Genomic DNA, 25,724 nt, shown 5'->3' with positions numbered 1-25,724 from the left:
TAATTAATCATTTACATCACATCTGCCTTTGCTGCAGAAGGCAATTGAAAGGAAGCAAAATGCTAAGTGTGATGCACAGCATGGCACAGTAAATAAAACATTCCCCATTCTAGCTGCCTGCTCCCACCTCCACACAGTGGCTCAGGCTGCATCAGGGAGTCCATGCCCTCCACCCAGCACATTCATCCTCTTCTACCCTTCCTCTGCAGCATTCCTCAACACAGGCTTCACAGGAGCTCCTTTAAAGCATTTACCCTTAATTATAAAGCACACTGAATAATTATGCAATGTTTTGCTGATTTAGCCAATTTGGTTGTTTGGGATGATTCAAATAGCCCACATGACTTTAGATCTCATGAGGGATGAATGCACAAAGACTTTTAACATGAATATATCTATCTCTTGGGCATTTGAACTGCAAATATTCAAGTGTGACTGACATTTTCTGATTAAAAACATTTTTCTAGAAAGAACAACTACAAGCTTATAGAAGAAATCCTGGACCAGTCTGAAGAAGCCTAAAAGGAAGGAGAAATTAACTTAAGAACCTGGTGTCTATTCAGATGTGTTATTACATTCACAGCTGATATGGGGCAGTATTTTCCTCCCTTCCAAGCAATAGCTCCAGGAAGGAACACTATCCCACTTCAAGAAAATTTCGAAGGCAACAACCAAAATCTGTCTCCAGTTAAGAGCCAAGACTCTGGCCCTTCACTCCCAATTACAAAGTACATACAAAATAAGAAGCATACAACCAACAGAGAAAGGCAATTTAGGAATAAGATTCCCTAAACATAAAAGAGACTTGCTGAACACTTATCAAGTAATTCAAATTCACCTCGAGGACCACTGCCTGCTGAGTTTGTGCACAGTTGCTGCAAATTACTTTCAGCTGAGGTAATTTGGCAAATTGAATATCAAATGTAACTGCAACTTTGCTCTTACCATAGCAGTGCATCTGGTTGCAGAACTCCTCCTCACTGTTAGTTTTCCCTGCCAATCCCACTGGGAATGGTGAGTGTCTAAGACCAGAGGCTGGCCCCAGGCCTTTTGGGAAAACAGCCTGCCAAGGTCACTGCCCCTGTCTGCATCCCTTCTGCCTGTTATTTGTGTCCTGTGACAGCCTGACAGGAAACACTGACACACAAAGGGCAAGCAGCAGACTCCAGAGCAGTTCTCACTGCCCACTCACTGTGTGTGCCAAGTTTTGGTGACAGAGGAAACAAGCAGCATTCACACACCTGCTGGGCTGGCTCACAAGGCATATGCAAGGATGCTGATGAACAGAAAGACTTTCAGGAATTAGCTGTAAAGACAGATTCACAATAGGTGTCTCCAACTACTTCCAGGCACGTTTTCCATGTCTGAGCTGAAAGGGAACCCAGCACAGTTGTAGTTGTGAGGGTTGATATATAATTTGGTGTTCATTTTCCTGCTTCATTTAAAGAATTGTTACATTCCTCTATTTTTCCTCAGCTATCAAACAGGGACCCAGCAGTCTGCCAGATAACATGCAGCCAGCAGTAAGAAGTTGTGAGTCCACAGAAGCACAATCCATTTCCTCTTCACCTTTAAGGAGTCAGACCGAAAGTGGACTACAACTGATGAGATGTGAGTACAATGAGTACATTATAGAGCCACATCTTTCCAGGCTCCGTGTCAACAACTCTCCAAAGTGGCATGCACTGCTCCTGGACAGTGCCTGGCTGGCTGTAAGCACAAAGGATGCTGTTTTTGCAAACCTGGTTCTGCTCCACAAGCATTTCTGGCAGCAATGAGACAAAGTAGAGCAAAATTCACCTTGTGGAGTGCAGAAACCAAAACATCCAGGCACAAGCACAAATGATCCAGAGACCAGCATTTCACAGCAGGACTCTGGCCAGAAGTGCCAACCCAAGTCTGAGCCTAAACAGAGCACCTGGGCATGGCAGAGTCTGAGGGTGAGCCCCTGCTGAGGCTCAACAGAGCCATTAATGCTTGTTAGTGGGACAGGTAAGGACTAGTTTCCTACAAAATTTAGCAGTTAGGCATCCAGCAGAAAGACAAGGGAACTCTCCAGAGACTTTGCGTGTGAGTCTCAGAACAGCATGGATAGAGAGATAACAGCAAAACACACCAAGCTAACTCACTGACTTGTCCTTATCTCCTGGTGCAGGGTGATTATTCTCTAGCCTAAAAACTAGGTGATTATAATTGCAAGTTATTGACTGGCAGCTCTGCAGATAGGTATCCTATGTCCATCCCCAGAGCAGACACTGCAGGGAAAGACACGATAAATACAATGACCTCAGATGCAGCAAGACTGTGACCATCCTTGTCCTGGGCTGCCAGGAGCAAACTGCTCTGGTGAGTGGCTTCACCTACACACAGAGTGTAAGAAGTGGGCTTGCTCAGGCTTTACTCAATGCAATGAGACTGCATAGCCTCACTGTTTAAAAACTACTTTCAAAACTATTTAACCCATTCATACAAGGTGATCCTTTCAGATAACCACAGGGTACTTCCATCCAGTTTGCAATAAACACCTTGTCCCCTTTTCCTATGTGGCAGCAGGTTCTGCACAGCCTCTGACTGTGCTGGTGGGGCATTTGTTGGTATCCTTATCAAAAGTACCAAAACCTGACTGGAGTGAGAGGTGTATTTGGAGTAGAACAGAAATACAGAGATCTCTCACCCAGAGAAGTGAAGAAGAAAGTGAATGAGAGGAGAGAGTGAAGTATTGGGAACCCAAGGCCTGAATTTAAGGCTTGCAGTGCAATGTGCACTCAGGCACGTCCAAAATAGAGATCTAATTTGTGGTCAAGTTGCTTACCTGATGTCAGAAAAAAGATTGGAGAGCTGAGGACCTGTTTGGAAACACAGCACAGAAATTTAGGACTTCAGTGGAGGTCAGGAAATTGAGGAACTATTTTTTTAGGCCACTACCTGACTTCTGAGAAGCAGCAGTGTGGTGTAACAGTGAATCAATAAAGAGAATAAATGATGAAAATCTAATGGACTCTCAACATCAAGCTGTGCTGTACAAATCTGCCCACCACTCCATCTCAGATAACACTGCATCTCAGATAACACTGTTAAATGTCCTGAGACAGACTGTAGGCAGCCGCAGATTAAGTGATTATCGTTCATTTCAGAATGCATCCATCTACCTCTAAATGAAAGTGTTAAGGAAGCAGTGTTGCCTCCTACTTAATCTTCTCTCTTCTGAAGAGCAGATCAGTGACTCAGCTTTTCCCAGCTGTGCCTCCCCACAGAAGAGCTCATTCACAGTGTCTGGGTCCCAGGTGGATCCCCACCCTACCCTGCTCCAGGAGAGAAAGGACAAGAGGGTCATGGTCTGCAAGCAGACTTGGCTCCAGTGTAGGAGGAGCTGCAGCCACACACTTAAAGTCTAAAGACCAGCTCACAAGGGACACAGGCGACCTGAGCTCTCATTTACGTCCACTCTATGACACAAGTGGTGTCACTAACTGTGCGAGTTCACATCTTGTCTCAAGAATGGGATTTTTTCCTCTTAGTGTAGTAGAGAGAATGCTTCCCAAAGACTCTGTGGTTGGGCACACAAGTTTGAGGAATTCCTCCCCAAACTCCTTAGTACAGAATTAGATGTTACATGCTCTGCATTTTCTTAGGGCTGACTGGATGGAGCTGAGATTCCTGTTTAAACTGGAAGTACTATTATTTAATTCTTCAAAATTTATTCTTGTACCATCACCTCTAGCACTGCTCCTTTACAGCGTTATAAATAAGCCTGTTCATCAGTCTGCAAATCACATATGACAAATTAAATTTCCATTAATAAAGGTTCCCTCTTTCCTCATACCTGTGACAGAGGAGACAATAGTCGTGCTGACTGGTATTTTGTCCTTTGGATAACAGCAGCTCTGCAAGGAAGGAATCTCTTCTTTCTAAATACAAAGACACAGCAGGTGAGGCAAGAACACAGACTAAAATCTTTTGAATGACAGGCTAGCGGGGAAAGTACCAAATTTGTCACCAAGTAGTACTGCCAGTGTTCAGAGAGTCTAAATGCACTTCTATTTTAGCTTAAAAAGCTGCTTTAGTTCAAAGAGTTTGCAAAGATTTCCCACACAGCAAGGGTCACCCCTGTGTCTCCCAGAGGCTTCTCATAAGGAGTATCTCCATGTCTGGTGCAACTCTGGGATGTCTCACATCTGACATTGCCCCCACCACCACTGCTCCCATCACCAGGCTGCGTGTCCCATTCTTACACAAAGAAGGTGTAAGGGGATGATCCTGCTGGAGGTGTTCACACTGGGAATGGCTCTGCCCACGGGAGAGGGAAAGGGTTGTGCACGAAGATGACCCAGAGTAAAAAAAGTCATTCAAGCTGACATAGTGAGCAGATCTGATTACAGCCTTTATTTGATGTTGCTGTTCTCTAAATGCATGTCAAATAAAAAGGCAGGCTCCCCAGAAAATATTGTGGGTCCTTTTTGTGGGCTCACCCTACAGAGGGCCCAAAGCCACCAAAGCTTGGGCCTTGTCCCAAAAACTCTTGTGCTGCTTCAGGCCAGTGTCACACGCAGGGCTTGTCTGTCAGTCAGTCAGACCCTCACCACTGCCTGTCTGTCCTCAAACCCCATCGGGATCATGCAAAGTGTTAAGGGCAAGTCTTCTTGTGTCACCACCTGCCAAAAGCAGCAGGGAAACCTGCTGTTTCAGGCTCTCAAGGTCAAAAGCAGAGACCTAATCCAGGCTGAAGAAACTATATACATTGCAATGCAATATACCACCTCTCACATGCTGTCCATTACTGACAGACAGAAATAGAGGTATTGTCACCACACAGGGCGCCATCAATTGGCTTTTTAAAATATGCTTGATGGCAAAAATTTCAAGGGCAGCACAAACTGTCAAACTGCAGTCTAACCTCCCTACATATGGTTCAGAAATTGGTATTTTAGTATAGGTAAAAGGTAAGCAGCTTCAGCTACGCTATGACTATTATAAGTTAATGGTGAAACTATTGCTATTATTTCCAGATGGTTACTCAGTTGTATTAATTTTTGGCACCTAGAACAGTTTGTGGTTTTGCCAGGGCATGTAAATATTTCTTAAATCTTCCTGACATGGGGTTTAGTAAGAAGGTTAAAGTATTGTGTTTCTCACTGAACAGAAGGGGCAAAGGGGCAAAGACAAACACCAGCCCAGAAGCATAAATTGCTTGAATAGTGGAGAGGAAATTAGGAGTAGAAGGAAAACAAAATGAGATTAACTGAGGTGGAAACATGTAGAGAAAATAGGAAAATGGAAAAGTAAGAGGCAGGGTGCAAAGGAAATGTAACCAAAATACTTGTCTTCCTCTGTTTTGGCCAGCTAATGTCATGACATCCCAGTTTTCATACCCTGTTGCCCATGGAAGGAGAAGCCTAAGGTAGGCATCTAGGAGAAAGTAGGCTCTCTCTCTTTTTATCAGATAAAACAGGATCAGCAAAAGAGGCCAAAATAGATTTTAATTAGGCAGAAGACTTCTGTAACAGGACTTCAAAGTCATGCACAGTTTGAAGCCTTTGCATCTGTATATTTAAGTACTGGTATACACTGATGTTTGTGTAATAAAATGAGTGCACATCCCTCACAAGTGCTTGGACTACACCAGCGAAAAGATCCTTACAGAAACTGAGTTCTGAACTCACAGCAGCTTGGAGGGAGTTGATGACTTTATAGAGCACCTTCAGGAGGAAGGAGAGTTTTATCCTCTACTTTCAAAGAAGGCTCTTATGTCTTGCAAGCCACATTAGACATTCAGCTTGTCCTACAAGGAAAGAGCAGCATTCAGTCTTTTCCCTTGCTGTTAAGCTGGAAAGAATATGGACATGTCAATGGACTGCAGGCTGTTTGCTAGCAGGAGCAGTCAAGGAGAGAAGTCACAACTACTGAGCCACTCTTTATCCCCAAAAAGGTCTTTGCAGTCTTACAGTGGGGAAGCTGAGAGGGAGCAGGCTTTTCACCGAGGAATCAAAGCAATCTCTTTCTCTGAGCATTAATATAATCTGCACCTGTGCTCTCTCGCATAGAAGTACTGACTTACCTTCCCCTCAGGCTTCCCAAACAATGAAGGTAGCTGCAGCCTCAGATCCTCCTGTGGGAACTGCCAACGTGGGAAAGGCTTTTTAGAGAGGTGGAAAATCTCAGGGAAATCTGTTATGTGGAAAGTTAATAGGTAGGATACTCTCAAGGCAGCTTGGAGAAATGGTCACACACATTTCATTTTCATAAGTGGAAAATATGTGGTCAGACTGCCAGATTTTTCAGCCCCTTTTGTGAGTTAAACAGCTACATAGAGATGATGGAAATGTGTGTGTAGCGGGGCTCTGTCTCAAAGATGAGGGGCTCACCTCTGGTTAGGCTGTGCTGTTTGTGGCACTAATCATCTTTTAATTGGCTTTTTAAAATGTGCAATTACCAGCACATTCTCAGCATCTTTCTAAGGCAGAATGGGCTCCCTGGGCCAAAGGCTCAGCTCCATAACCACTCACCCTGTGCACAACTTCGCTGGCAGGAGAAGCCTTGTTAATAATTCATGAGCAGCACTTGCAGATTGAGGCCCTCGAGCACTTTTACTGTTGTTGGGAAGAAAGGAAAATGGGGTCACTCTGTAAAGGTGTGACATTTATATTAACAAAAACCCAACAGCACTTTGAAAATACCTCGTTGAATTGTTCCATAAGAGCACAATGGAGCTAACCTGATTATCTGCTCCAAAGTTCAGGGAGCTCATGTGTGGGCTTCTGAAAGCCAGGAACAAAGCCAACTTGGCCCAAACAACAGCTCGTTTGTCTTGACCATTTAGACTGCTGACTTTCTTAGCTGTCTGCTAGTTTTCATGTCTTCATATGGCTGCAGCATGCATTCCCTGGCTTTGCTTCCATCTATGGCTGGATCAGATTGGCATGTTGGAGTGTGAAGGTGAATTTCATTTCCTTGTGGTCTTGTACTTGAAAGTTTATGGCAGAGAGAGATAATCCCTTGAATGCATTTCACTGACAACTTACTTTGTATTTCCAAATAGATCCTTTGAGAAAATCCACTTTTATTTCCCCACCTTTCTCCTCCAACTTTCTTTTAGTATTTTTCTCTGAGCCAGGACACGTTATCAGATTTTTTCCCCCTCTGTCAGATAAGTCAGGTGCATAAAGAAGTGAAAAAACATTTTTAATCGATTAGCAGAAGTTCCCTGTTGACAGCAGTGCAATCCCTCAGCTAGCATGATAAAGATGCTAATCAAAGACGATAACAAAGAAATTAATTCCTCTAGGAATTTACTGTGACTACCGAGGCAATACTGCTGGGAGCAGTTTTGGTCAGAAATGTTTTCTCCCAGAGTGGACATTGATCACTGGTTTCCCAGTTGCTAGTTCTACTTCTCTGATTCTTCCTCTATTTCCCTGTAAAAAGGGGATTTATTACCATAAATCAGAACAATAAATCTGGGATACCATATGTCCAATGAGCTCACCCCAGAAGCCAGGTGAGAGGGGACACATTTTTATTCTTTGGCCTTTGTAATGCCAGGTTATGGAAACAACAGAACAGATCACACACCCGTGAATGTTGTTCCAGCCAAGAGACTCTGACTGTTAATATGCTCCCCCACCTGCCAGCCCCAGCCTTTGGAGGCAGTGACCTGCAGCTAAAATGGTGTGGCTGTTCCCACTCCCTCCTCTGCCTGACCTCCTGGCTCCCTATTCACCCCCTCATCCCTTTGGCCTTCAGAGAGAAGCCCCTCTCCATGTCACAGGGAGTGCTACCCCTGCCATCTGGAGCAGCGTTTTTATTGCTCCAATCCTAAATGAATTTGAAGAGAAGCATGGAGCTGGTGCTGGGGAGAGACATTTCCTGACCCTGCCTTATGACCCTGATTCATCCCAGTGCAACGTCTGCTTGGAAAATTAAACACCTCCTGAAGATTTGTTCCTTTTTCCCCTCCACAGGCTCAGGGATTGCCTCCTATTTACCCTTTGGAGCAGCATATCTTGGAATGATGTCTTTTTCCTCCAGCTGACTTCCATGTTATCTTCCACAGAGGAGCCCCTTCTGCAACAGGAACATCCCACCATTGGCCTGGTCCCAATCCTGTGCCTTCAGAGCAATGAAATCTGGTTTTTTCCCCAGGTGGAAGGGTCAGACACAACCCCCAGCTCCCCTCTCACTCTGAATTGTAGCATAAAAATAAGATCTTAATAGCCTGGAGGAGAAATAGCACCCAAACACCAACGGCCCTCCACATGAAAGATGCAGGGAATGTCGAAAACAGGGAATGGGTTTGCTTCCTATGGCACAGGGCAAACCATGCTTATGGATAACCTGTTTTATGGCTGGTGAAATCCATCTAATCATTGCTCAAAGAAAAAACAAATGAGTGTCAATTGACACATATTCCAGATGCACTTACAGTTGCCAACATTCTGGCAATATCACAATATTAGGTACCTTATTCTTAGTATCCATCCTAATATTAGACAGACATAAATTAGAATCAAGTCTGAACCTAGCCAAGAACAGTTTTATGTAGGGAAGGAACAAGGCACTAAATTAAATAACAGTTAGAGAAGGGAAGCTCAAGGATTTCTGATGATCACCCCTCTGACAAGCTCCTCTTCAAACCTTTGAGGAAGCTTCTTCCTAAAATAGCTTGGCACTGCATTGCCTGAACCCCCAAAAGGAAACTGGGCATGGGAGCAAGAAGCTGAGGGTCTGCCAGTGCAGGACATCACTTCTGGGACAGGCTGCTCAAACAACTCCATGCTGAGGCAGTCACAGAAGCACAGGATATCCTGAATTGGAAGGGACCCACAAGGATCAGCAAATCCAACTCCTGAGTCCTACTCCAGGCAGCTCCCTGGAAAGCTGTACACTCATAGGGAGCACTAACAAGGTGGTGAAAATTTAATTTCACACTGAAAGCTAAAGACAAGCCTCAGCAAGAAATGGCCACAGCCCAAGTGGTAAGATAAATGAGGCCACTGTTAGGAATAAATCTGAAAAGCTGGACACCACCAGAGCTAACTTAATGCCAGGAACAGTATTTTAACATAGACTGAGTCTGACACATGAGTAGCTGTGTCAGCAAAGGGAGAGCAATGAATTAGTCCCCCCTGAGCTTGTGGCTGCACTTTCTCTGCACACACATCTCTGCTTCAGCGCAAACCCAGTCCCAGGAAGCATCATGTGAAGGGTAGGAGCTCCCCAAGTCCTCTGTGGTCCTGCCTTTGCAGTGCCATCACCTCCTGTCAGAGGACCTTCCAGACGCCCATCCTTGAGTACAGGAAATAGGCCATGGGGACTGGGGGTCACTTGAATACAGCAGAGGCACAGAAAGAGCAGTCTGTCTTATCCCTACCCTGGATAGCTCAGTGTATGCCACTGGAGCCATCTTAGTTTTGCCTTTGATCTTCAGAGGCCTCATGGGGTGATTTAGTGGAATATTTTCATGAGGATGGAGATGAAGCCACACGGTTCTGGAGTCAGGATAGAGTCACATTTTCTTTCCAGGCCATGCTGGGACTCTAATGGATAACCTGCAATCTGCAGAATGTGAGGGTCAAACATCTGCCATAGGAAAGAGGGAGCCCAAGGAAAATGCTAAGGAAATCCCTCTTCCACCGAAGGGCTGAGATGTGCTCAGTCACTGCTGCTAGAAAGTGTCCAGAAACATAAAGTTAATATTATGCCAGCTCTGGCACAGAGGCAGAGAGATTCATTCCATTTCATTACGAAATGATACAAGCACCATAAAGTGTCAGCGTTAAAGTTCATAATTTATAAATTAAGCGTAAATGACCTCCTCCCCAGCCACTCATTTATCCTTCCCCCATGAAAAATTAATGAGTCTATAAAGTAGCTTGTAAATTTAAAACAGTAATTTTTTTTTTTAAATCAACAGTGTGATTTTCACAGAGGCCCTGAAGCATTAGCTGGCTGCAGCCACTGCTGTTAATTACAGGTCTTCGGTGTGCTACTATGCCACAGTCCTGCTAAGATTTCTGACACAGACCAGTATCAGGGACCAGATGAAGCTCTCTGAGATTTTTAGGCTGTCCTAGTAGAGCATTTCCCACTTTCCACAGCCTGACAGGCTGCTTCCTTCAGGGGGTGCTTGAGGACTTAACATCTTATCCAAGACATCAGAATAAGAATTAGCAAGACAATTCTTAAAATAAAACTAAGTGGAAAATTCACCCCGGGCAAAACTTTTGGTCTATGGGAAGGGAAGCAAGCAGAACCAGACCAGCTAGCTCCCTGTTTCCACTATGGGGATTCCCTACGGGGCTCTTCTGCTATTTGGTGACCTTTTAATCTTCCCTTTGCACAAAAAGCTGCATTGGTAATTTTGCAAGGCCCTCTACAACTTTGGGAGGATCTGTATTCCTGCTCCTTGGTGTATGCATTTACCAGTCCCATGCAAAGATCTGAAAGGAGCAGGTGACAATCAGGGAGGAAAGGGAGACAGGTAAGCTGAGGAACAGATGGGGCAAGCGCAGCATTCCAAGGTGTTGAAGTCATGGAAGACCACAAGGAATGAGTGCAAAGAGCAGGAAACAGACTGGCCTGGAGGTGCCCAAGTGGGTGTGAAGGTGTTTTCCATGCAGCTGAGGACATTGCTAAATAAATTTTTTTTTCACAGAAATAAACTCTTTTTATTTCTGTTTATTTCTATTTATTTCTTAAAAAAAGCATGGAGAGTACATTTCCCCTCCTATAGACCTAGTATGATCATGTTCAGTCTTACTTCTCTGCAGTCTGATTATCACGAACAGAAAGTTACTGTGATGATTTATGACAAAAGTGGCAGATTTTATTCATCAAATTGCTACAATCAAACATTAAAATCAATACTATTCCTCTGGGGACAAGATGGAGAGACAAACATAATGACTTTATCTATGCTGCATGTAAAATATTTGTAATTGAGCAAAAAGCATGATCTCAAATGCTTAAAAATATACGACTAGGGCAGCAAATGTGATTGGATTTCTTATAATCTAATCATTTTCATCCATATGTGGCCCCCAATCTGTTTAGGATTGTTAAAATTCCTGGATATTGTAGTCCCTTCCCCAGAGAACGCTGGGAAGAGCTCTGGACAGCCTGGACCAGATGGGATGCCAGTGACTCCAGCCAGCAAAGCCAGAAAAGAGGACAGTGGTTAACTCCTCCTCTGCCAGCCACCAGGGAGGAGGTCTGGACAGGGAGATTAATGCAGGCTGCTTTCCAATGCTGCAAAAGGCAGGTTTTATTTTAAAGCTCTCAGGAGCAAACTGGTGTAGCCCATGTGGACAAACAAAGCAAGGACCAATAATCACATCCTTCTGAAAAACTGTTCAGTGCTGTAGGTGGAAACTGGGGCTGTTTACAAACTCCCTTGGCTATGCAATGGAAGAAGGATTCCCAGCAGCCCAAGAGGAAAGTGAAATGCTGTAAATGAAACCAGCACCTAGAAGATGAAAGGCCTCTTGGTCAGATTGAAGGTGTTTATAAAAATCTTATGGAGTTACACAGGATCAGAGAGCATTGAAAGATACATGAAAGTCAGCAGGCCTCTGCTTGTTTTAAGAACAACAGTCTGGCTGCTCAGCCTCCCCAGCCTCTCTCTAACCTGACAATGAAAGGAGTGACCCAACAATTCACAGCCTCCACCACAGGAAACACTTGGATGCTCCTTGTCCACCAGGCTGGATTAGTTCTGTTTATACAAGTTTAATCTTTTGTCATATAAAACAAAAAACATTGTAGCTAAAAACAAAATACAGGATTACCCTATTAGAACAGTGTACTGATTACAGACAGCACTACTTCATTCTGCCTGTGACTTTCTCAACTGAGATAATCAGAAGTTTTCAGCTAAGCTGGAAACATCAGCACATTTTTCCATACCTGCCCAAACTGTTAGGCTGCTTTGATGACTTCTAGTGAATTCTGTAGGTGTTTTCTAAGGAAGTATTTAACAGGACTTAACCTAAAATCCTGGAAGCCTAGAGGCTATGGTAAATGGAAAAGGAAATTAAAGTAGCAGCTCAGGACTTTCAGTGTTTTCCTCTAATTCATAGAAAAGCTGTCAGTGTAATACTGACTCCGAGCTGAGTACTTGAAGATCTTTCGGTTGCACTGAATTTACACTCATGGAAGAACAAATTTACTCTAAAATTTTCCCATAAAGTCGAATATACTAACCTCAGAAGCAATCTCTCACATCCTGCAAAATCAGCTTTGTGTAGGAGATATCTCTTACACCATATATATAATTTCTTGACAGACTCATCTGAGCAATTACAACCATTCTTGAAAATATGGAATATGAGAACAGTGAGGAGCAAGCAGGTGTCCATAATACTTATTTTGCTGGTCACTAAAAGACCCTTCAAGACTCTGTTTAGTTTCAACAGCAACAAAAAAGATAATTTTCAAGTGCCAGCATCTAATCCTGGAGAGAGACTGCTGAGGAAAACCTCAAGTAATGTTAGTGGATATCAATTATCACTGCATCATTCCCTGGAGAACTTTTCAACACAGACATGCCATAATAGGAGCTACAGGTCCAAAGTGTAGATCCCTGGCTTTTCATCCTACAAACCCAGCATGTACTGCCAGGACAACCCACCAGCCCCCTAAACAACCTATTCCTATATTCTCACCTGGGTACAGGTTGCAGGAAAAGTTCAAGTCTGCTTTTGACTTAAAAGCAATTCCCTGTCTCTCCTGCTTATTAATGCCTCTGAATAGGAACAGACTTAGGGCTTTTTTCATCTGACAGTCCTATTCATTTGCCAGGATTTGACAAAACCTGGAAGAAATAAAAGCAGCTGCCCCACTAAAATACCCTCAGTAGGTTTTAAGTGCCAGACTTTTGCTTAGGATTGACTTTCACAGCTTCAAAGGAAAGTGTGATTCTTTCTGGAGCCCAGCTGTGTGTCTAGGATGATATTTTTTGAGCAATAATACTAACCAGGAGTACATTAACTCATCAAGGGCATACTGGCTCCAATAACTTATCAAGCAATGATTTGGACAACATTTCCACTTGGGAGGAGATTTTTACAGAAATTTGCATCCCCCTTTCCATAGCCATAAGGGCAGGTCAGATTCTTTTGCTAAGAGGAATAGATTGCAAGTTGAAGCTGTTGAAAATGCAGAACCTGTTTGGACACTATAATTGCCCCATTACACATCCATAGCTACTTCTGCTTGGGGCTAGGAAGGTAGTTTATACAGGAAGATTAGTTCAAAAGGCATGTTGCAGGCAGACAGGTAGCTAGGAGCCAAAGACTAACAATTCTACCTCAGCTGTTGATAGAACACATATGTGCATATGTAAAAGACAGAAAGGGAGAATACTGCTCATCTCATAACTGAAAGATTAGATTTCTCTTTCCCCATGCATTTTTAATTTGCTTACAGAGTTTCATGAAACAGAACTCCCTGGGCTGGGCTGGGGGCACAGGGATGTTGTCTGTGCTTGGGAATTGCCAGAATTAACAGCCAGGGGCTGATGCAGCTGGGTGATGGACGGGCAGACAGTGCAGCCCTGTTCCCTCTCTCCCCTAGCACATGAACAGGGAGGACTGGAGCTCTCCTTGCCTTTCCCACAGACATGGTGTCCTGATGGAGGTGACCACACCAGCTCAAAGAAGGGTTGCCAGGGCAGGGAAATTCTTCATCAGAAATACCCATGGTCCATTTTTTGCATCTCCTTGCCAAGTCTAAAGCAGCGTGATGCAATTCTCAGAGCTGCGCTCTGTGGGGTGGGCCAGGGTGAGCCTCCAAGCATCCCTGTGCAAGGCATGCCATGAAACCTGGCAGGGCCTGCTGTGGGACAGTGCTGCCAAAACTGCAGGACACTCCCCTGGCCTGCAGAATCCCTCACCTGAATACAGAACTCTGGACAGCAGTTCCAGGAAATGAACATCTGAAGTGTCTTTGAGAGCTTCAAGCCAAACCCCCAAGTCTGGCTTCTTGTACCCATTTCAAAGCAACTCCTTTGTTTTAGCATTACTGATCTTTTAGCTGAGCCACTACATAACTGAGAATAAATCAAGTCTCTGTATCAAAGGTGCTCCATCTCTCACGTTTATGAAAGGTGTGGATGGGCAGCAGGGTTGGAGCAGATGTAGGATCTCTGAACAACCCTCTTGAAGTCACCGACTCGGCTCTGAGGGAAGCAGAGCCTGCTCATTACAGACTTTTTCTACTGAAAAGGCCATTGTACCAATTTTTTTGCCAAATCAAGGTCTGATTTATCCCTGTTGTAACTTCACTGAGTTTAGTCAAGCTACACAAGTCATGAATTTAGCTCTTAACTTCCTCCATAGAGAATACTTTTTTTACCCTTTTATAGTGCTTCAGTGAACCTCTCTGAAAATTTACTAGCACAGATTCTGCTCCAGCAAAGCATGTAAGCAGACACACATGGGAAGTACGTGAGAAATTATCTACAGAGGAGCTGGATTATTTCCATACTTAAGCCATCACCGGCCTTTTTCACCTGACGTCCTTGTTCATGTTTTATTCAGTGGGAGACAGAGGGTTCCTTCAAGCATTTAACTTCCAACTCTGAAATGATGGCCAGAGGAAAGATTCCCATTGCCTTCCCTGGAAGCTGAATTTTGCTGAGGGTAATGGTTTGTTTTGATGGGGAGGTTTGGAGAGGACAACACAGAGGGTTCATCCCTCCTACAACAAATATGTCCATTCTGTCCAGATTCAGGGATTTTACCACACATGAGTGACATCTGCTTCTGAGACTTGCCCAGAGATATCCCTACTCAGCACTGGTTGCTGGCCTACAATTCTCCCTGCTGACTTCTACCCATGAGTCCCTCCAAATTCCCAGCAAAAAACAGACTGTAGTCCCTGCATTTATATTGTGGCCAATATTTTTTTCTGTGAAAATAAATTTCATGTCCAGTTTACAGGGCATATTTTTGATGCACCTCATCTGACCTACATTTCCCTTTTCCAGGCCTGCTCTGGGTCCATACTGGACTTTGCACCAACACTTCTTTGTCCTGTTTCTCTTCCATTAAGGAAACAGTTTGGTCTGGCTAGGTGCTTACATTTTCATTAATTCCCAGATCTGTTCCACAGACTTGACCTTGGCTGGATTTCACATGGTTTGTCTGACAAACCCTCTTTACCATTTACCCTACTTTTGCCAGTTTTCTAGTGTATGTCCAGCAATGTCACCTCATAGCTCCACAGTGACAATACCCTGATCATACAGGCTCCCATATGCTGTCCCTTTTTAAAAGCCCTGTTGCTCAGCAAAACTTTTCAGCAAATAATTCATTAACACCTTAATTATTCCTGCCATCTTCTGCACTGTAAATATTTCTCTTACGTCGGTTGATGAGCAAATCTGCATTTTCAAAAGGATCTGCTATGCAAAATCTGCTGAAACCTCTTTCTACTTCTCCCTCATCTGCCCTTCTTCTTAGCAAACTTTTAGTCTTGTGAAGGCTTAAACAATCTCACTCTGAATCCAAGGAGACAATAATAAAGGGTTACTGCAAGTCACTCTTCAAACACTAGACAAGGGACTTTATTTAAAAGCAGAGCCTCCCTAAAATATTCTGACTTTGCCCCCTGTGACGTGCCTGCCTGGAAGCTCATGCAGCTGCCTGGGGCTTGCCTTTCTGAGCAGGCATCCCCACAGGACCAATCCCAGGGCATCTTTCCTGATATCCCAGGCCAAGAAGTACAAGCAGCCTGTGAATCCTGGCCATACACTGCTCTCACTCAGCAGGAGTGGCTTGAAAAGAACCATGGCTTTGCTACAACTGCTTTGTAGCCCCAACAAGCAAGTGCTTGGCTTGCTGTGAGCCATTTTCCAGGCACCCTTTTGCTGCCTCCTCCCTTAGCCACCCTGCTTTCACATCAGAAATGCTCCCCCAGCCCAGACACTTTTTGAGTTTCTTTCTTATACAGCCTCTTTAAGCCAAGAAAACTGCTCAGCTCTATTCAGTAGATTCCTGACACCCTTCAAAGGACTGTTAAGTCCAGTCTGCTTTAAAAATGCAAAGCATTCTCTTCCTTGCAGCTTTTTTTACCTTCTGCTTTGGGTCAGCACTTGTTGGGCCCGTAAAGCACCACAGCTGAAATTCAGGACACCTGAAATTATCTGGAGCATTTGCAGTGCTGAGGCCAGGGACATCACACACTCCTTGGGAGGGCCATCAGCTGCTAATGCAAAAGTAGTTTTCTGGAGGAGAGTGGTGCACCCCTGGCTGGCTTGGATTAAGGGCTGAGAAGAGTTAACAGTGTTTGCTCCTCTCTCCATCTCACCCCCTCCTCCTCACTGTGCATTTCAGTCACAGAGCTGCTCCCTGGCCAGCCAGTGCTGGGATTAGGCTGCAGGAGCAGGCTGCCTGACACTCGGTGCAGGAGCAGCGTCCTGGGCTGGCAGCGCAGCCCAACTGCTGCACAGCTCCTGCAGCAGCACGAGAACTGGAGGAACAACAACCAGGACTTGGGACACTGCAGAACTGGGCAAGTTTAAAACAACCTTTGAAAACACCCAACTGAAGAAAATACCAAAATCCTATTGTGTTGGGGTTTTGGGGGGGGGGGGGGGCGGTGTTGTGTTTTTTTTGTTTTGTTCTGTTTTTTTGCTTTTCTTGAAGGACTGCAAGCATTTTAGTTGCTATGTCTGTTCAGAAGCCATATGGAAAAATCAGTTCTGTCTTGTTGAACTGGTTGCATTTTTGATTTTCATCTGCCTACAGAGATCTGAAAAGTCTGTTCTTTTATGCTTTTTTGGCAAAGAAAGTGAGTGGTCTGAGGATCATCTAGCCAGGAACATAATAGGTAAGCACTGTATTTTTCATGTAACATATTTCCAATAATCTGAGAATATATTGTTTGTGTAATTGAGTGAAAATAGCCTTTGGGATGATGCTCTCTTTGGGATAAGCTGATTATAGGTTTGTTGATCGCTTGATTTGTTTGTTTTCCTGGACAAGAAAAGCTGAGCTGCTGTGGTATCAGTGTGGTTTGCAAGATCCTGTCATTTAAGTAGCAGAAAGACTTTTTTAAAATTCCACTCCAAAGCACAGAGAAACTCAGATTCCACTGTCAAAGGTAAAACAAAATATTTAGGGTTCTAGTTTAAATCTGTAAGCTATAATTAGACTACAGGAATAACAAAGTGGCAAAGTGATTCAGTCATAGGGAAAAGTTCTGTTATAAGAGCATTAAAATTGAATTGATATGGAAATCTTAACTATTCTTTTAACTTGTTCAGATGGTTGTTTAAGCCTGCATTCAAGCAGGTGCTAAAATAGTACAAACAGGCAGAGAATAAACCAACTTTATTTGGACGTTGAGAGGGACATTCAGATGACCTGGTAATGATAATTTCATAATCATCTCACTCATACTGAAGATGTGCTAGACTATGGGAATCCCAGATTTTGTACATAAAAATCTACAGATGTGTTCAATGCTATATTTAAATCTGTGTTTGAAACGGATTTTAAAAGGAAAGAGTCCTTTGATAATGTCACTTTTACTGCAATGGACAGCAGGTGTCCATTCAGCAGCTGAACTGGAGATCTGGCTGCCTAAAATCTTCCACACTTTTACAGGCACTATGGGGAAAGACCTGATTGCAGAAAGAAATAAAAGCTACAAAGAATTGAGCCTTTGTCTTGTATGTTTTCTCCTATAACCAGCTAATAATTGGATTTAACCACAATCTTTACTCCTTGCTGCTTTGTAAGATGCAATAGGCTACTTTTTCCTCAAAAAAGGGATCTTGCACACAGAGCTCCCTCTGCTTTTCAAATCCCTGAGCTACAGCTGACACCTGGATTAAAGGTCTATGCCCTTTCCACTTTCATACTTTCTGAAACTGGATGTGGCAGACAAAGGAGTTGTAAGTTACAATCAATAACTGCACACAGTGCACTGTCAAAATTTCCTGTCCCAACTGGAGTCTCCTCCCCTCTGTAGCTCTAAGCAATGCACACAGAAGTTTAAATAATGTCAGTATTTTCTGGTTTTGTACTTTGCTTTCATAGATTTCAAGCTGATAATAAGGCCTGTTGAAAAAAAGGAGATAACTGATTTTTTAAAAAATCTCTTGCCAGTGTGAATAAAATACAGTTGTTACAGCAGTTCTAGTGAGCAGCAAATGCTGAAATAGGCTGCAAGTGATGCAGGTATGAGAAAGATAAACAATACAAAAATCTAAGAACAAGATCACTGCCCAACAGTGATAAAGCCTTCTTCCAAATGAGATACACAGAGCTTAAAATACAAGTACCAGCTTAGGGATTCTTATCGAAGATTCTTCACCTTTGACCAAACAATATCTTCCACAGCTCTGGATAATTTGTGATGATCTACACATACCTACAGTCCCTGTGGACAAAATAAAAATTCAATGACCTCTGACAGAACAGCAGAAGCAGGGTTTGGGGCATAGTGACCTCCTGTGAGTTTTAAAGGGACAGTTCCATTACAAATAGCTCAGCCTTGAAATTTAGTAAGCCAATATCACAAACTAGAAAACAAATCTTTTAAATGTAATTTTCCACTCATTCTGACAGCAATAAAACGATTTTTTAAATAACTGTCATGCTGCACTTGTGCTGCATTTGCTACATTTTTTTCTCTAATCAAAGACTTCATAGCAGTTTCAGCAATTAAATCTTTGCAGAGAGATCCTCTGAGGAATATTTCTGTGAACTTTAAAGAATTCAGCAAAATGGAGACTTGCACTATTTGAATGCCTGGCTTGCTGGGGCTATAACAAATGCCAGGAAAGGCACAGAAAGAGAGGGTTGCATTACTTTGACAGTCATTTCTGTTCCCTTTTGTCATCTCACTTGGCAGTACTGAAGATGTCCTGGTTCTGGCTTTATCTTCCTCTCCATCTTCTCATGGCGACTTGTTTGTGCCAATCTATAAAAGCACCCACTACCAGTTCCCAAGAGAGCCTCAAGACCAATCTCTTCAATTTCTACCACTCCTTGATACTTGCAGATGGTAAGGAAACTACAATTCACCTGCTGAAGGATATACCAAAAAGGTAAGAGGAAATCAGCCACTCCTCAAATACTTCCCTGTGTCACTGGTAATTGCACACTACCAGGATAAGCCAAGAATCCCTGTGTGCCTGCAGGGCTCTATCAGTGCACATTGCAATGCCAGAAAAATGCCCCTCCTCAAGTGTCAGTACACTGCTCAGAATCTGGAATGAACCTTTGAGATGAAGTTTAGATTCCTGTACACATTTCAGCAGCTTTCTGCTGTGTTTGTCAGAGCAGCAGCAGAACTGACACTGACTGGGATGGCTGGGCTCCAGCAGCAAACAGTTGTGTCACAAACAGCCCAACTTCAGGTCTGCAGAGACAGCAGTCATCCTACATTCCTGGTGAAACACAAACATTTTACCTAGCAAATTAACTACCCAAAAAATCAATAGACTATCTGCACAGACATCTTATCAGGAAAACTTCTGCCACTGTCCTGCACACTAAAAGTATTTTTGCCCAATGGGACTACAAGTTGCTAAGATCAAAAATGTGGAAGCATATGGAAGTTCCACATTCTTCACTTTCCCAAAATATCTGTAAAATCTTCTGCCATACCTAGATATGTAGGTGATCTAGATATAACAGCTGGCACTGCATCTGGGTAGCAAAGATCAACCTAAATATTTGGGAAGAGATGCACTTTGGACAGAGACCAGCAAATACAGATTTTAACATACACCCAAGTGGTCATGGAGCAGAGGGTGAGCCAGATTGCTCAGTCTTCATGTGCATTGCACAGAAAAACTGGAACGTGGCACATGTTATATAATGTGACCATGCTCACAAGAATAGAACTAGGAGCTCCCCTAGTTAAAGGATGAGGTGTACTGAAGCCTCAAAGAAAAGGGAATTTTTCTATGCTCTTGCAGCAAACAGTAAGACTGAAATTAGGAAGTAGTTTAGCATGATAAGGACGGTCTTTTTGAGCCCCAGTCATCCAAACAGGAACACAAGAAATGACAAGTTGTGGCTGAGAGTAAAAGACTCGAGAATGTGGAACAGATTCCAGTGAAGCTTCACCCTGGCCCAGTAGCCATACTCTGAAAATAAGCCAGACCTCCAGGCTGACAGGATCTATCCATAATGACTAGGCTTGTCTCACTGGTAAACAACAAAAAACCCCTTGGATTGCCAATTGCCTTCGTTTAAGTGCAGAGTGAAGCACCCAAATCCAAACATTTCTATGGCCAAGTCCAAATATTATACAGTCTGTATAAAAACAACAAAAATAAACTAGAACCAGACAGGAGGTTGATCTTTTTCAATGCAGGAATCAAAACCTGACCAAAGAGACTGATGTCACTCTATGGTGCTCCTGCATAGCAGCTCCTGACACAATGGCAATCAAGGCAGAACTGGCAACAGGTGGTTATGGAGAATGAAGTCAGCTAATCACATCCTTCATCCAAAGTAACCAGCTAAGCATGAGACAGAATGTGCACCTAAAGTGGGGAAAAGAGGGAAAAATACTGCCTCAAGTGAATAACTCTTTCAGCAGATGCATGTAGATTAAAAAAAAATACCCCACAGCCCATTTTCTTCCCACAGCTGAAGACTGCAGATACTCATCCACCCTTTCTGTGGATGCATCTTAGAGAACAGTCATTTCTACCCAGAGCAAAGTGACTCACATCAGAATGGCTGATTACAAGGAGTTTTGGGCAAACTTGAATTCCCTGATACATTCCCTCTATTTCTATTTGCATTTACAGGTATTACTTTGCTTTGGAAGAAGGCAGGGTCCTTGCCCCTTTCTCGATAACAGTGACGCCCTGTGATGTTCCCATTGAATGGAGCATACTTGTGTACAAGTCTCCACCAGGAAAAGCAACACCAGGTAAGGCCTTCAGTCTGCCTAAATGGAGGCAAAGAAAGCATAAGTTACTCATAGATAACTGTGTTGTAGGAAATTTCCTACAAGCCTAAACATTTTGTGGTCTCCTCCTTTAAATTGCTGTGGACTGACACGGTCTCCATGGGTGAAACATGGAAACCCATCAGATCTTGCCCTCAACACAAATAAATTAAGGATTAGATATGAAAATGTCTACATCTAAGGTTAATATCTGGGAACAATTGCAGGTCTTCCAGGCTGCACAAACAGACCAACTTCATAAGCTCTTGGTATTGGGCCAAACTTCCGTCTGCTGCCCCAGTTATTTTTCTGTGGCTTAGGTCACTTGAGACAACTTTTGCTCCCTACATGAAGAGAAGATTTAGCCATTTATTCTTGCCACATCTACCATGGCAGTGGGTACTATATTGCCTTTACCCTAAAAGGCAATTCCTTTCTCTGGCATGGTTTTTTAAATTACTTTTACAAACTAAAAAATCTAAAAGATGCCATTAACAAGTTCTTACATGTCAAGCAGGTACACCTGACTGAGGAGTTCAAATTATACTCCTTTGAATTGATGAGTTCTCCCTCTTCATGAAACAATGGCCTAAAACTAATCCAAAGAAAAAAACTATCATAGAAATAATGAGTCTCCTTAAAGTAAAGTACTCTAAGAGACAGCAAATAGAAGAAGAAAATTGTAGGGGCATCAGGCATGATACAAACCATGCTTTTGCAAGTTGTGGTTTCATAATTATAGTATTTTTGAAAACATAATTCTACAGCTGCTTTGCTAAAATAAAAGCTTCTCAAATTTTATTTTAATAAATTGCCAGTAGCAACATATTTTTACTAAAACATGTTTTTAGTTCTAATTACTGCTTTCAAGAAGAAAATATGATGTTCCCTAACATTAGGGATGTATGATGTGATTTATTTCACATCTTTTAAAACAGAAGTTACAAGTCTGCTTTTTGCCTGCAGGTGACCATGATACACAAGAGGTCTCCAAATCTCAGAAGGCTTCAAGCATAGTGTCCACCATCTTCAACTACAAGGGAAATTCTGTCGAGACTTACATGGGAATGTCTTCCCATTTTGCCCTTTACCTGCTGGAGTTCTTGTCCACCGAGCGGGACACACACATCACCGTGTACTTAACCACCGACACCACGTCCGGGCACCTCTATCCAGAGCTTCCAGCAGATCCACGCATAGACGTGATTGGCATCGGCCATACAACGGTGACTCTGACCTGGAAACACAGCCCTTCTGTCTTGCAGCACAGGGAGAGCATCCAGTACTGTCTCCTAGTTAATGAAAAGCACAACTACAAGAGCTTGTGTGCTGCTGAGACAGCCATCAGATCCTCTGGAATGAAGCTGCCACCCACGTTGGCTCTGTCCCTCTCTCCATACCTCCTTGAGCCACAGCAGGTGATGATATTGTCCAACAGCGAACTGAGCATCATCAACAAAGTGAGCAGTGGGGAAGTCAGGCAGGTGTGCATGGGCACCAAGAACACCTACACAGTGCCCAGTCTCAGCCCCAGCACTCAGTATTACTTCGATGTTTTTATTGTCAATCTCCTTACAAATGCCAGCGCCGCATACACCGGGACATTTGCCAGGACCCTGGAAGAACCTGAACCCAAGGTGACAGAGATGAAAGATGGCAAAGTGATTCATGTGGTCCTGGATGGGAAAAAGCAGAAATTCTACAGTCTGCAGTACCAGGCGAGGCACAAGAAAATCCTCTTCACCTTTCAGTTGTGTCGGGGCCAAATACGGGTTCACATAACAAGAAATGGCAAAACAGTGGCATCAGAAAATCTCTCTGGGCTGAGGTATTTCTCCCTGAAGGGAAAGCTGCTGGACACCTATTTGGTGCAGCTGAGGTCCACAGAGGAATTTAACTCTTCTGTGAAGGTACAGGCATCCCCCCATTACCACAAGCCCTTATTCCCGCTTCTTCCAGAGAGTTTAAAAATCAAATCCTTCAGTAAACTGAGAACATGCAGGTCTGTGACCATTGCCTGGCTGGGAACACAAGAGGAGAGCAAGTACTGTGTGTACAGAAAAAGGATTGAAGAGGATCAGATCTGGAGGGAACTGCAGAGTGCAGACAGGTGCTCTGGGCCTGAATCTCGGCACAAATCAGAGAAAGTGCTGTGCAAGTACTTCTATGATCTAAACCTCCAGCGAGCCGTCACCACAGAGACCATCAAAGGGCTGGAGGCAGGGACACTCTACTTGTTTGATGTTTATCTCTTTGGGCCATCTGGAATACCTGTCAGATATCACAGCAAAGTTGTGAAGACCAGAAAAAAATGTTGAATGTTTTAAATGGAAGTTTTGACGTGAATGAATGAAGGTTATTATCAAAATTTACACCAATCCAAGTCAATGCCCCTGCAGTTTGAACTACGCTGGCAAACAAAAAATTTAAAGCCAGATTCTAAAGCCAGATTCTAAGATTCTAAAGCAAAACACATCCTTGAGGATGACACCTCTCCTGTGTGAGATGTGGTGCTTTTTTTCTTTCCCTGTCTCATTCAAACATTAAAAACAGACTTGTGAAACAAACTCATACACATGGAAATAAAATAGCCCAAGAGTACCCATGAGAAATAGATTGGTACCTAAAACGCTTCTGAAATCCAGCACAGAAGTGATGGGAAAATGCCTCACAGAAGCACACATCATTTTTCAACTCCCAGAGAGTTTTCCACTTTCCGTAACTCATGCAGCTAATGAGGCACTGAGAGACCCCACAAATCAGACTGCTCTTGAGAAACAGATTCCTCACTGCTTGAACAAGAAAGGAGACAAAAAGAAATTGAAAAAGCAGTGGAACTTATGTATAGCTCCACACATTGAGTATAGCAGGCTGAACTAAATCGTCCCCTATTACCTGCATGCTTGCTTGATTTCATTCCTACAGAGAAACTGTGCTTGGTTAGAAACAGACAAAACTCAGGCCAGGAACTGGCTCTGGATCCAGCTTTTCTGGGGAGTGTACAAATACACGGCTGTGCTACTGCCCACAGTAGAAAGCAGCAATTGAGGAATTTCGTCATGGAAAGATTTATCATCCATAGCCCCTGATATCAAGCCCATGTCTATGACTGTGACTCTTGACTGTAATATATTCATTCTTTGCATCCTTAAGCCAGTCTATATCAATGAACGCATTACTTTGAGAAAAATTAAATGTGGTTTTCCTACAAAATATCATGGAGGGAAAATATTTGTAGTAAAAGTTCTGACAATGCATTTTGGTTGTCTTGTTTCCTTGATTACCTTCTATATATGACATGAGACAGTGTGAAAAAAAAAACAAAACAAAAAACAAACAAAAAACCAAACAAACAAACAAACAAAAAACCAACAAAAAACCAAACAAACAAACAAAAAAAAACCAAACAAAAACAAAAAAATCCCACAACCCTAAATCTTCATAAACTCCCTTAGGTTCATCTTTAATCATCAATAGAAAGTATTTTGCGTGTAGGCTCTTGGCAGGCCTGGAATTTACATAAAAAGAGATACAATACCTTGGTTGCCAGAGAAATCTTGTCCATTGTAATTACTTTTCCTCTATGATTACATTAAACATATACATAAATGATCAAATCCATTATTATGCATTTGAGTCATTCTCTTGCAATTCAGGGTCATCAAAGTCCCAGTTTACTCTGAGCAATTATTACATCCAGGCGTGTTTGGAGGCCCTTGGTCAGGGCTGAATCAGTCCCGTGTGCTGGCCAAGGGCTGTGTTTGCTGCTCCAAACACTCTTAGCCCTGGGCACCCTGTCCAGGGCACACTGTGACTGTTCAACCCCAGATGAGGGGCTCAGGCCTCCCCAGGGATCAGCTGCAATATCTGGGCTCGGCTGGGCATTGAATTCCTGCAGGCATTGCTCTGGACTGAGCAGTGCCAGGCAGGAGCCACGTGCTCTGCAGCCTCCTGCCCACACTCCACAGCCTTTTGGCTAATTGCAAGGGCTGGCAGCTGCTCTGCCTTCATTCCAAAGCAGGCCCTCGCTTCATTTGCCTCCTGCCAAAAATAGTCTGAGCTCAGAGAGCAACAGAGGTCATCTCCACTCAGAAATCTCAATGTTTTCTGCCTTCCTTCTCAATTTCAGAGTGTGAAATTTATAGTGTGGATGAATTTCACTTAGGTGCCCTACAACTGACTGTAATAACAACCATAACTATAACAGAGGAAGAACAGGAAGATCTATCTAACTGTAGGTACAATATATTCTTAATCCCCTGCCCTCAGAGGATAATGTGTCAGAGCATTAGCCCTTGGTTTTGCCCTTCATACAGAAATGCCACAAAAGTCACTTGGAAGAAGATACATTGGCACCTTGACCAGTACCCGTGTTTCTACTAAAGCAGGTTTTTTACAACAGAACTGGCCTTGGGCTTCTCAGTCCTGTCTTGGGTTAGGGCTGTAGTCTAGAGGTGTGAAGAAGGGATACAAGGAGAGCCTGAAAGAAGGCAGAGAGCTGAGCAGTCAAAGGTAGCACACAATCAAAGGCTTGTTTTGCACCAAGTTGACTGACAGTGTAAGGAAGGAGTTCAGATTTGGAGGACAGCAGCTATTTCAGAGGGACATTGAAAAGAACCAGGAGATTCTCCTCTTCCCAGATTCTGCAGCTCCTCTTTACTCCTCTCCCTGGCCATTGCCCCGTGCAGAGGACTGGCTGAGGCAGAGCCCAGTGGGAAGCTCTGAAGAGCACAACTTACTGCTCCTGCAGCCAGGCTGGGAGCCAAGCGGGGCAGTGGCCACTGGTGCTGCTGGGAGGGCTGATGCCA

General features: G+C 43.4%; 1 protein-coding gene across 1 annotated transcript; it reads left to right on the top strand.

The window, feature by feature from the left end:
- The first annotated feature begins 16,334 nt into the window (after positions 1–16,334).
- On the top strand, positions 16,335–24,173 carry LOC106856761 (protein NDNF-like). The gene is made up of 5 exons (XM_014882336.2): positions 16,335–16,509; positions 16,746–16,827; positions 18,859–19,054; positions 20,774–20,898; positions 21,883–24,173. Exons 3-5 carry the CDS (start codon positions 18,867–18,869, stop codon positions 23,232–23,234), a joined length of 1,665 nt encoding a protein of 554 aa, XP_014737822.2. The 5' UTR covers positions 16,335–16,509; positions 16,746–16,827; positions 18,859–18,866; the 3' UTR covers positions 23,235–24,173.
- Positions 24,174–25,724: the final 1,551 nt, after the last annotated feature.

The sequence above is a fragment of the Sturnus vulgaris genome, chromosome 8, assembly GCF_052056855.1.
Source record: "Sturnus vulgaris isolate bStuVul1 chromosome 8, bStuVul1.hap1, whole genome shotgun sequence".
In the NCBI taxonomy this organism is placed as follows: Eukaryota; Metazoa; Chordata; class Aves; order Passeriformes; family Sturnidae; genus Sturnus; species Sturnus vulgaris.
This window is presented reverse-complemented; position numbering and strand designations above follow the sequence as displayed.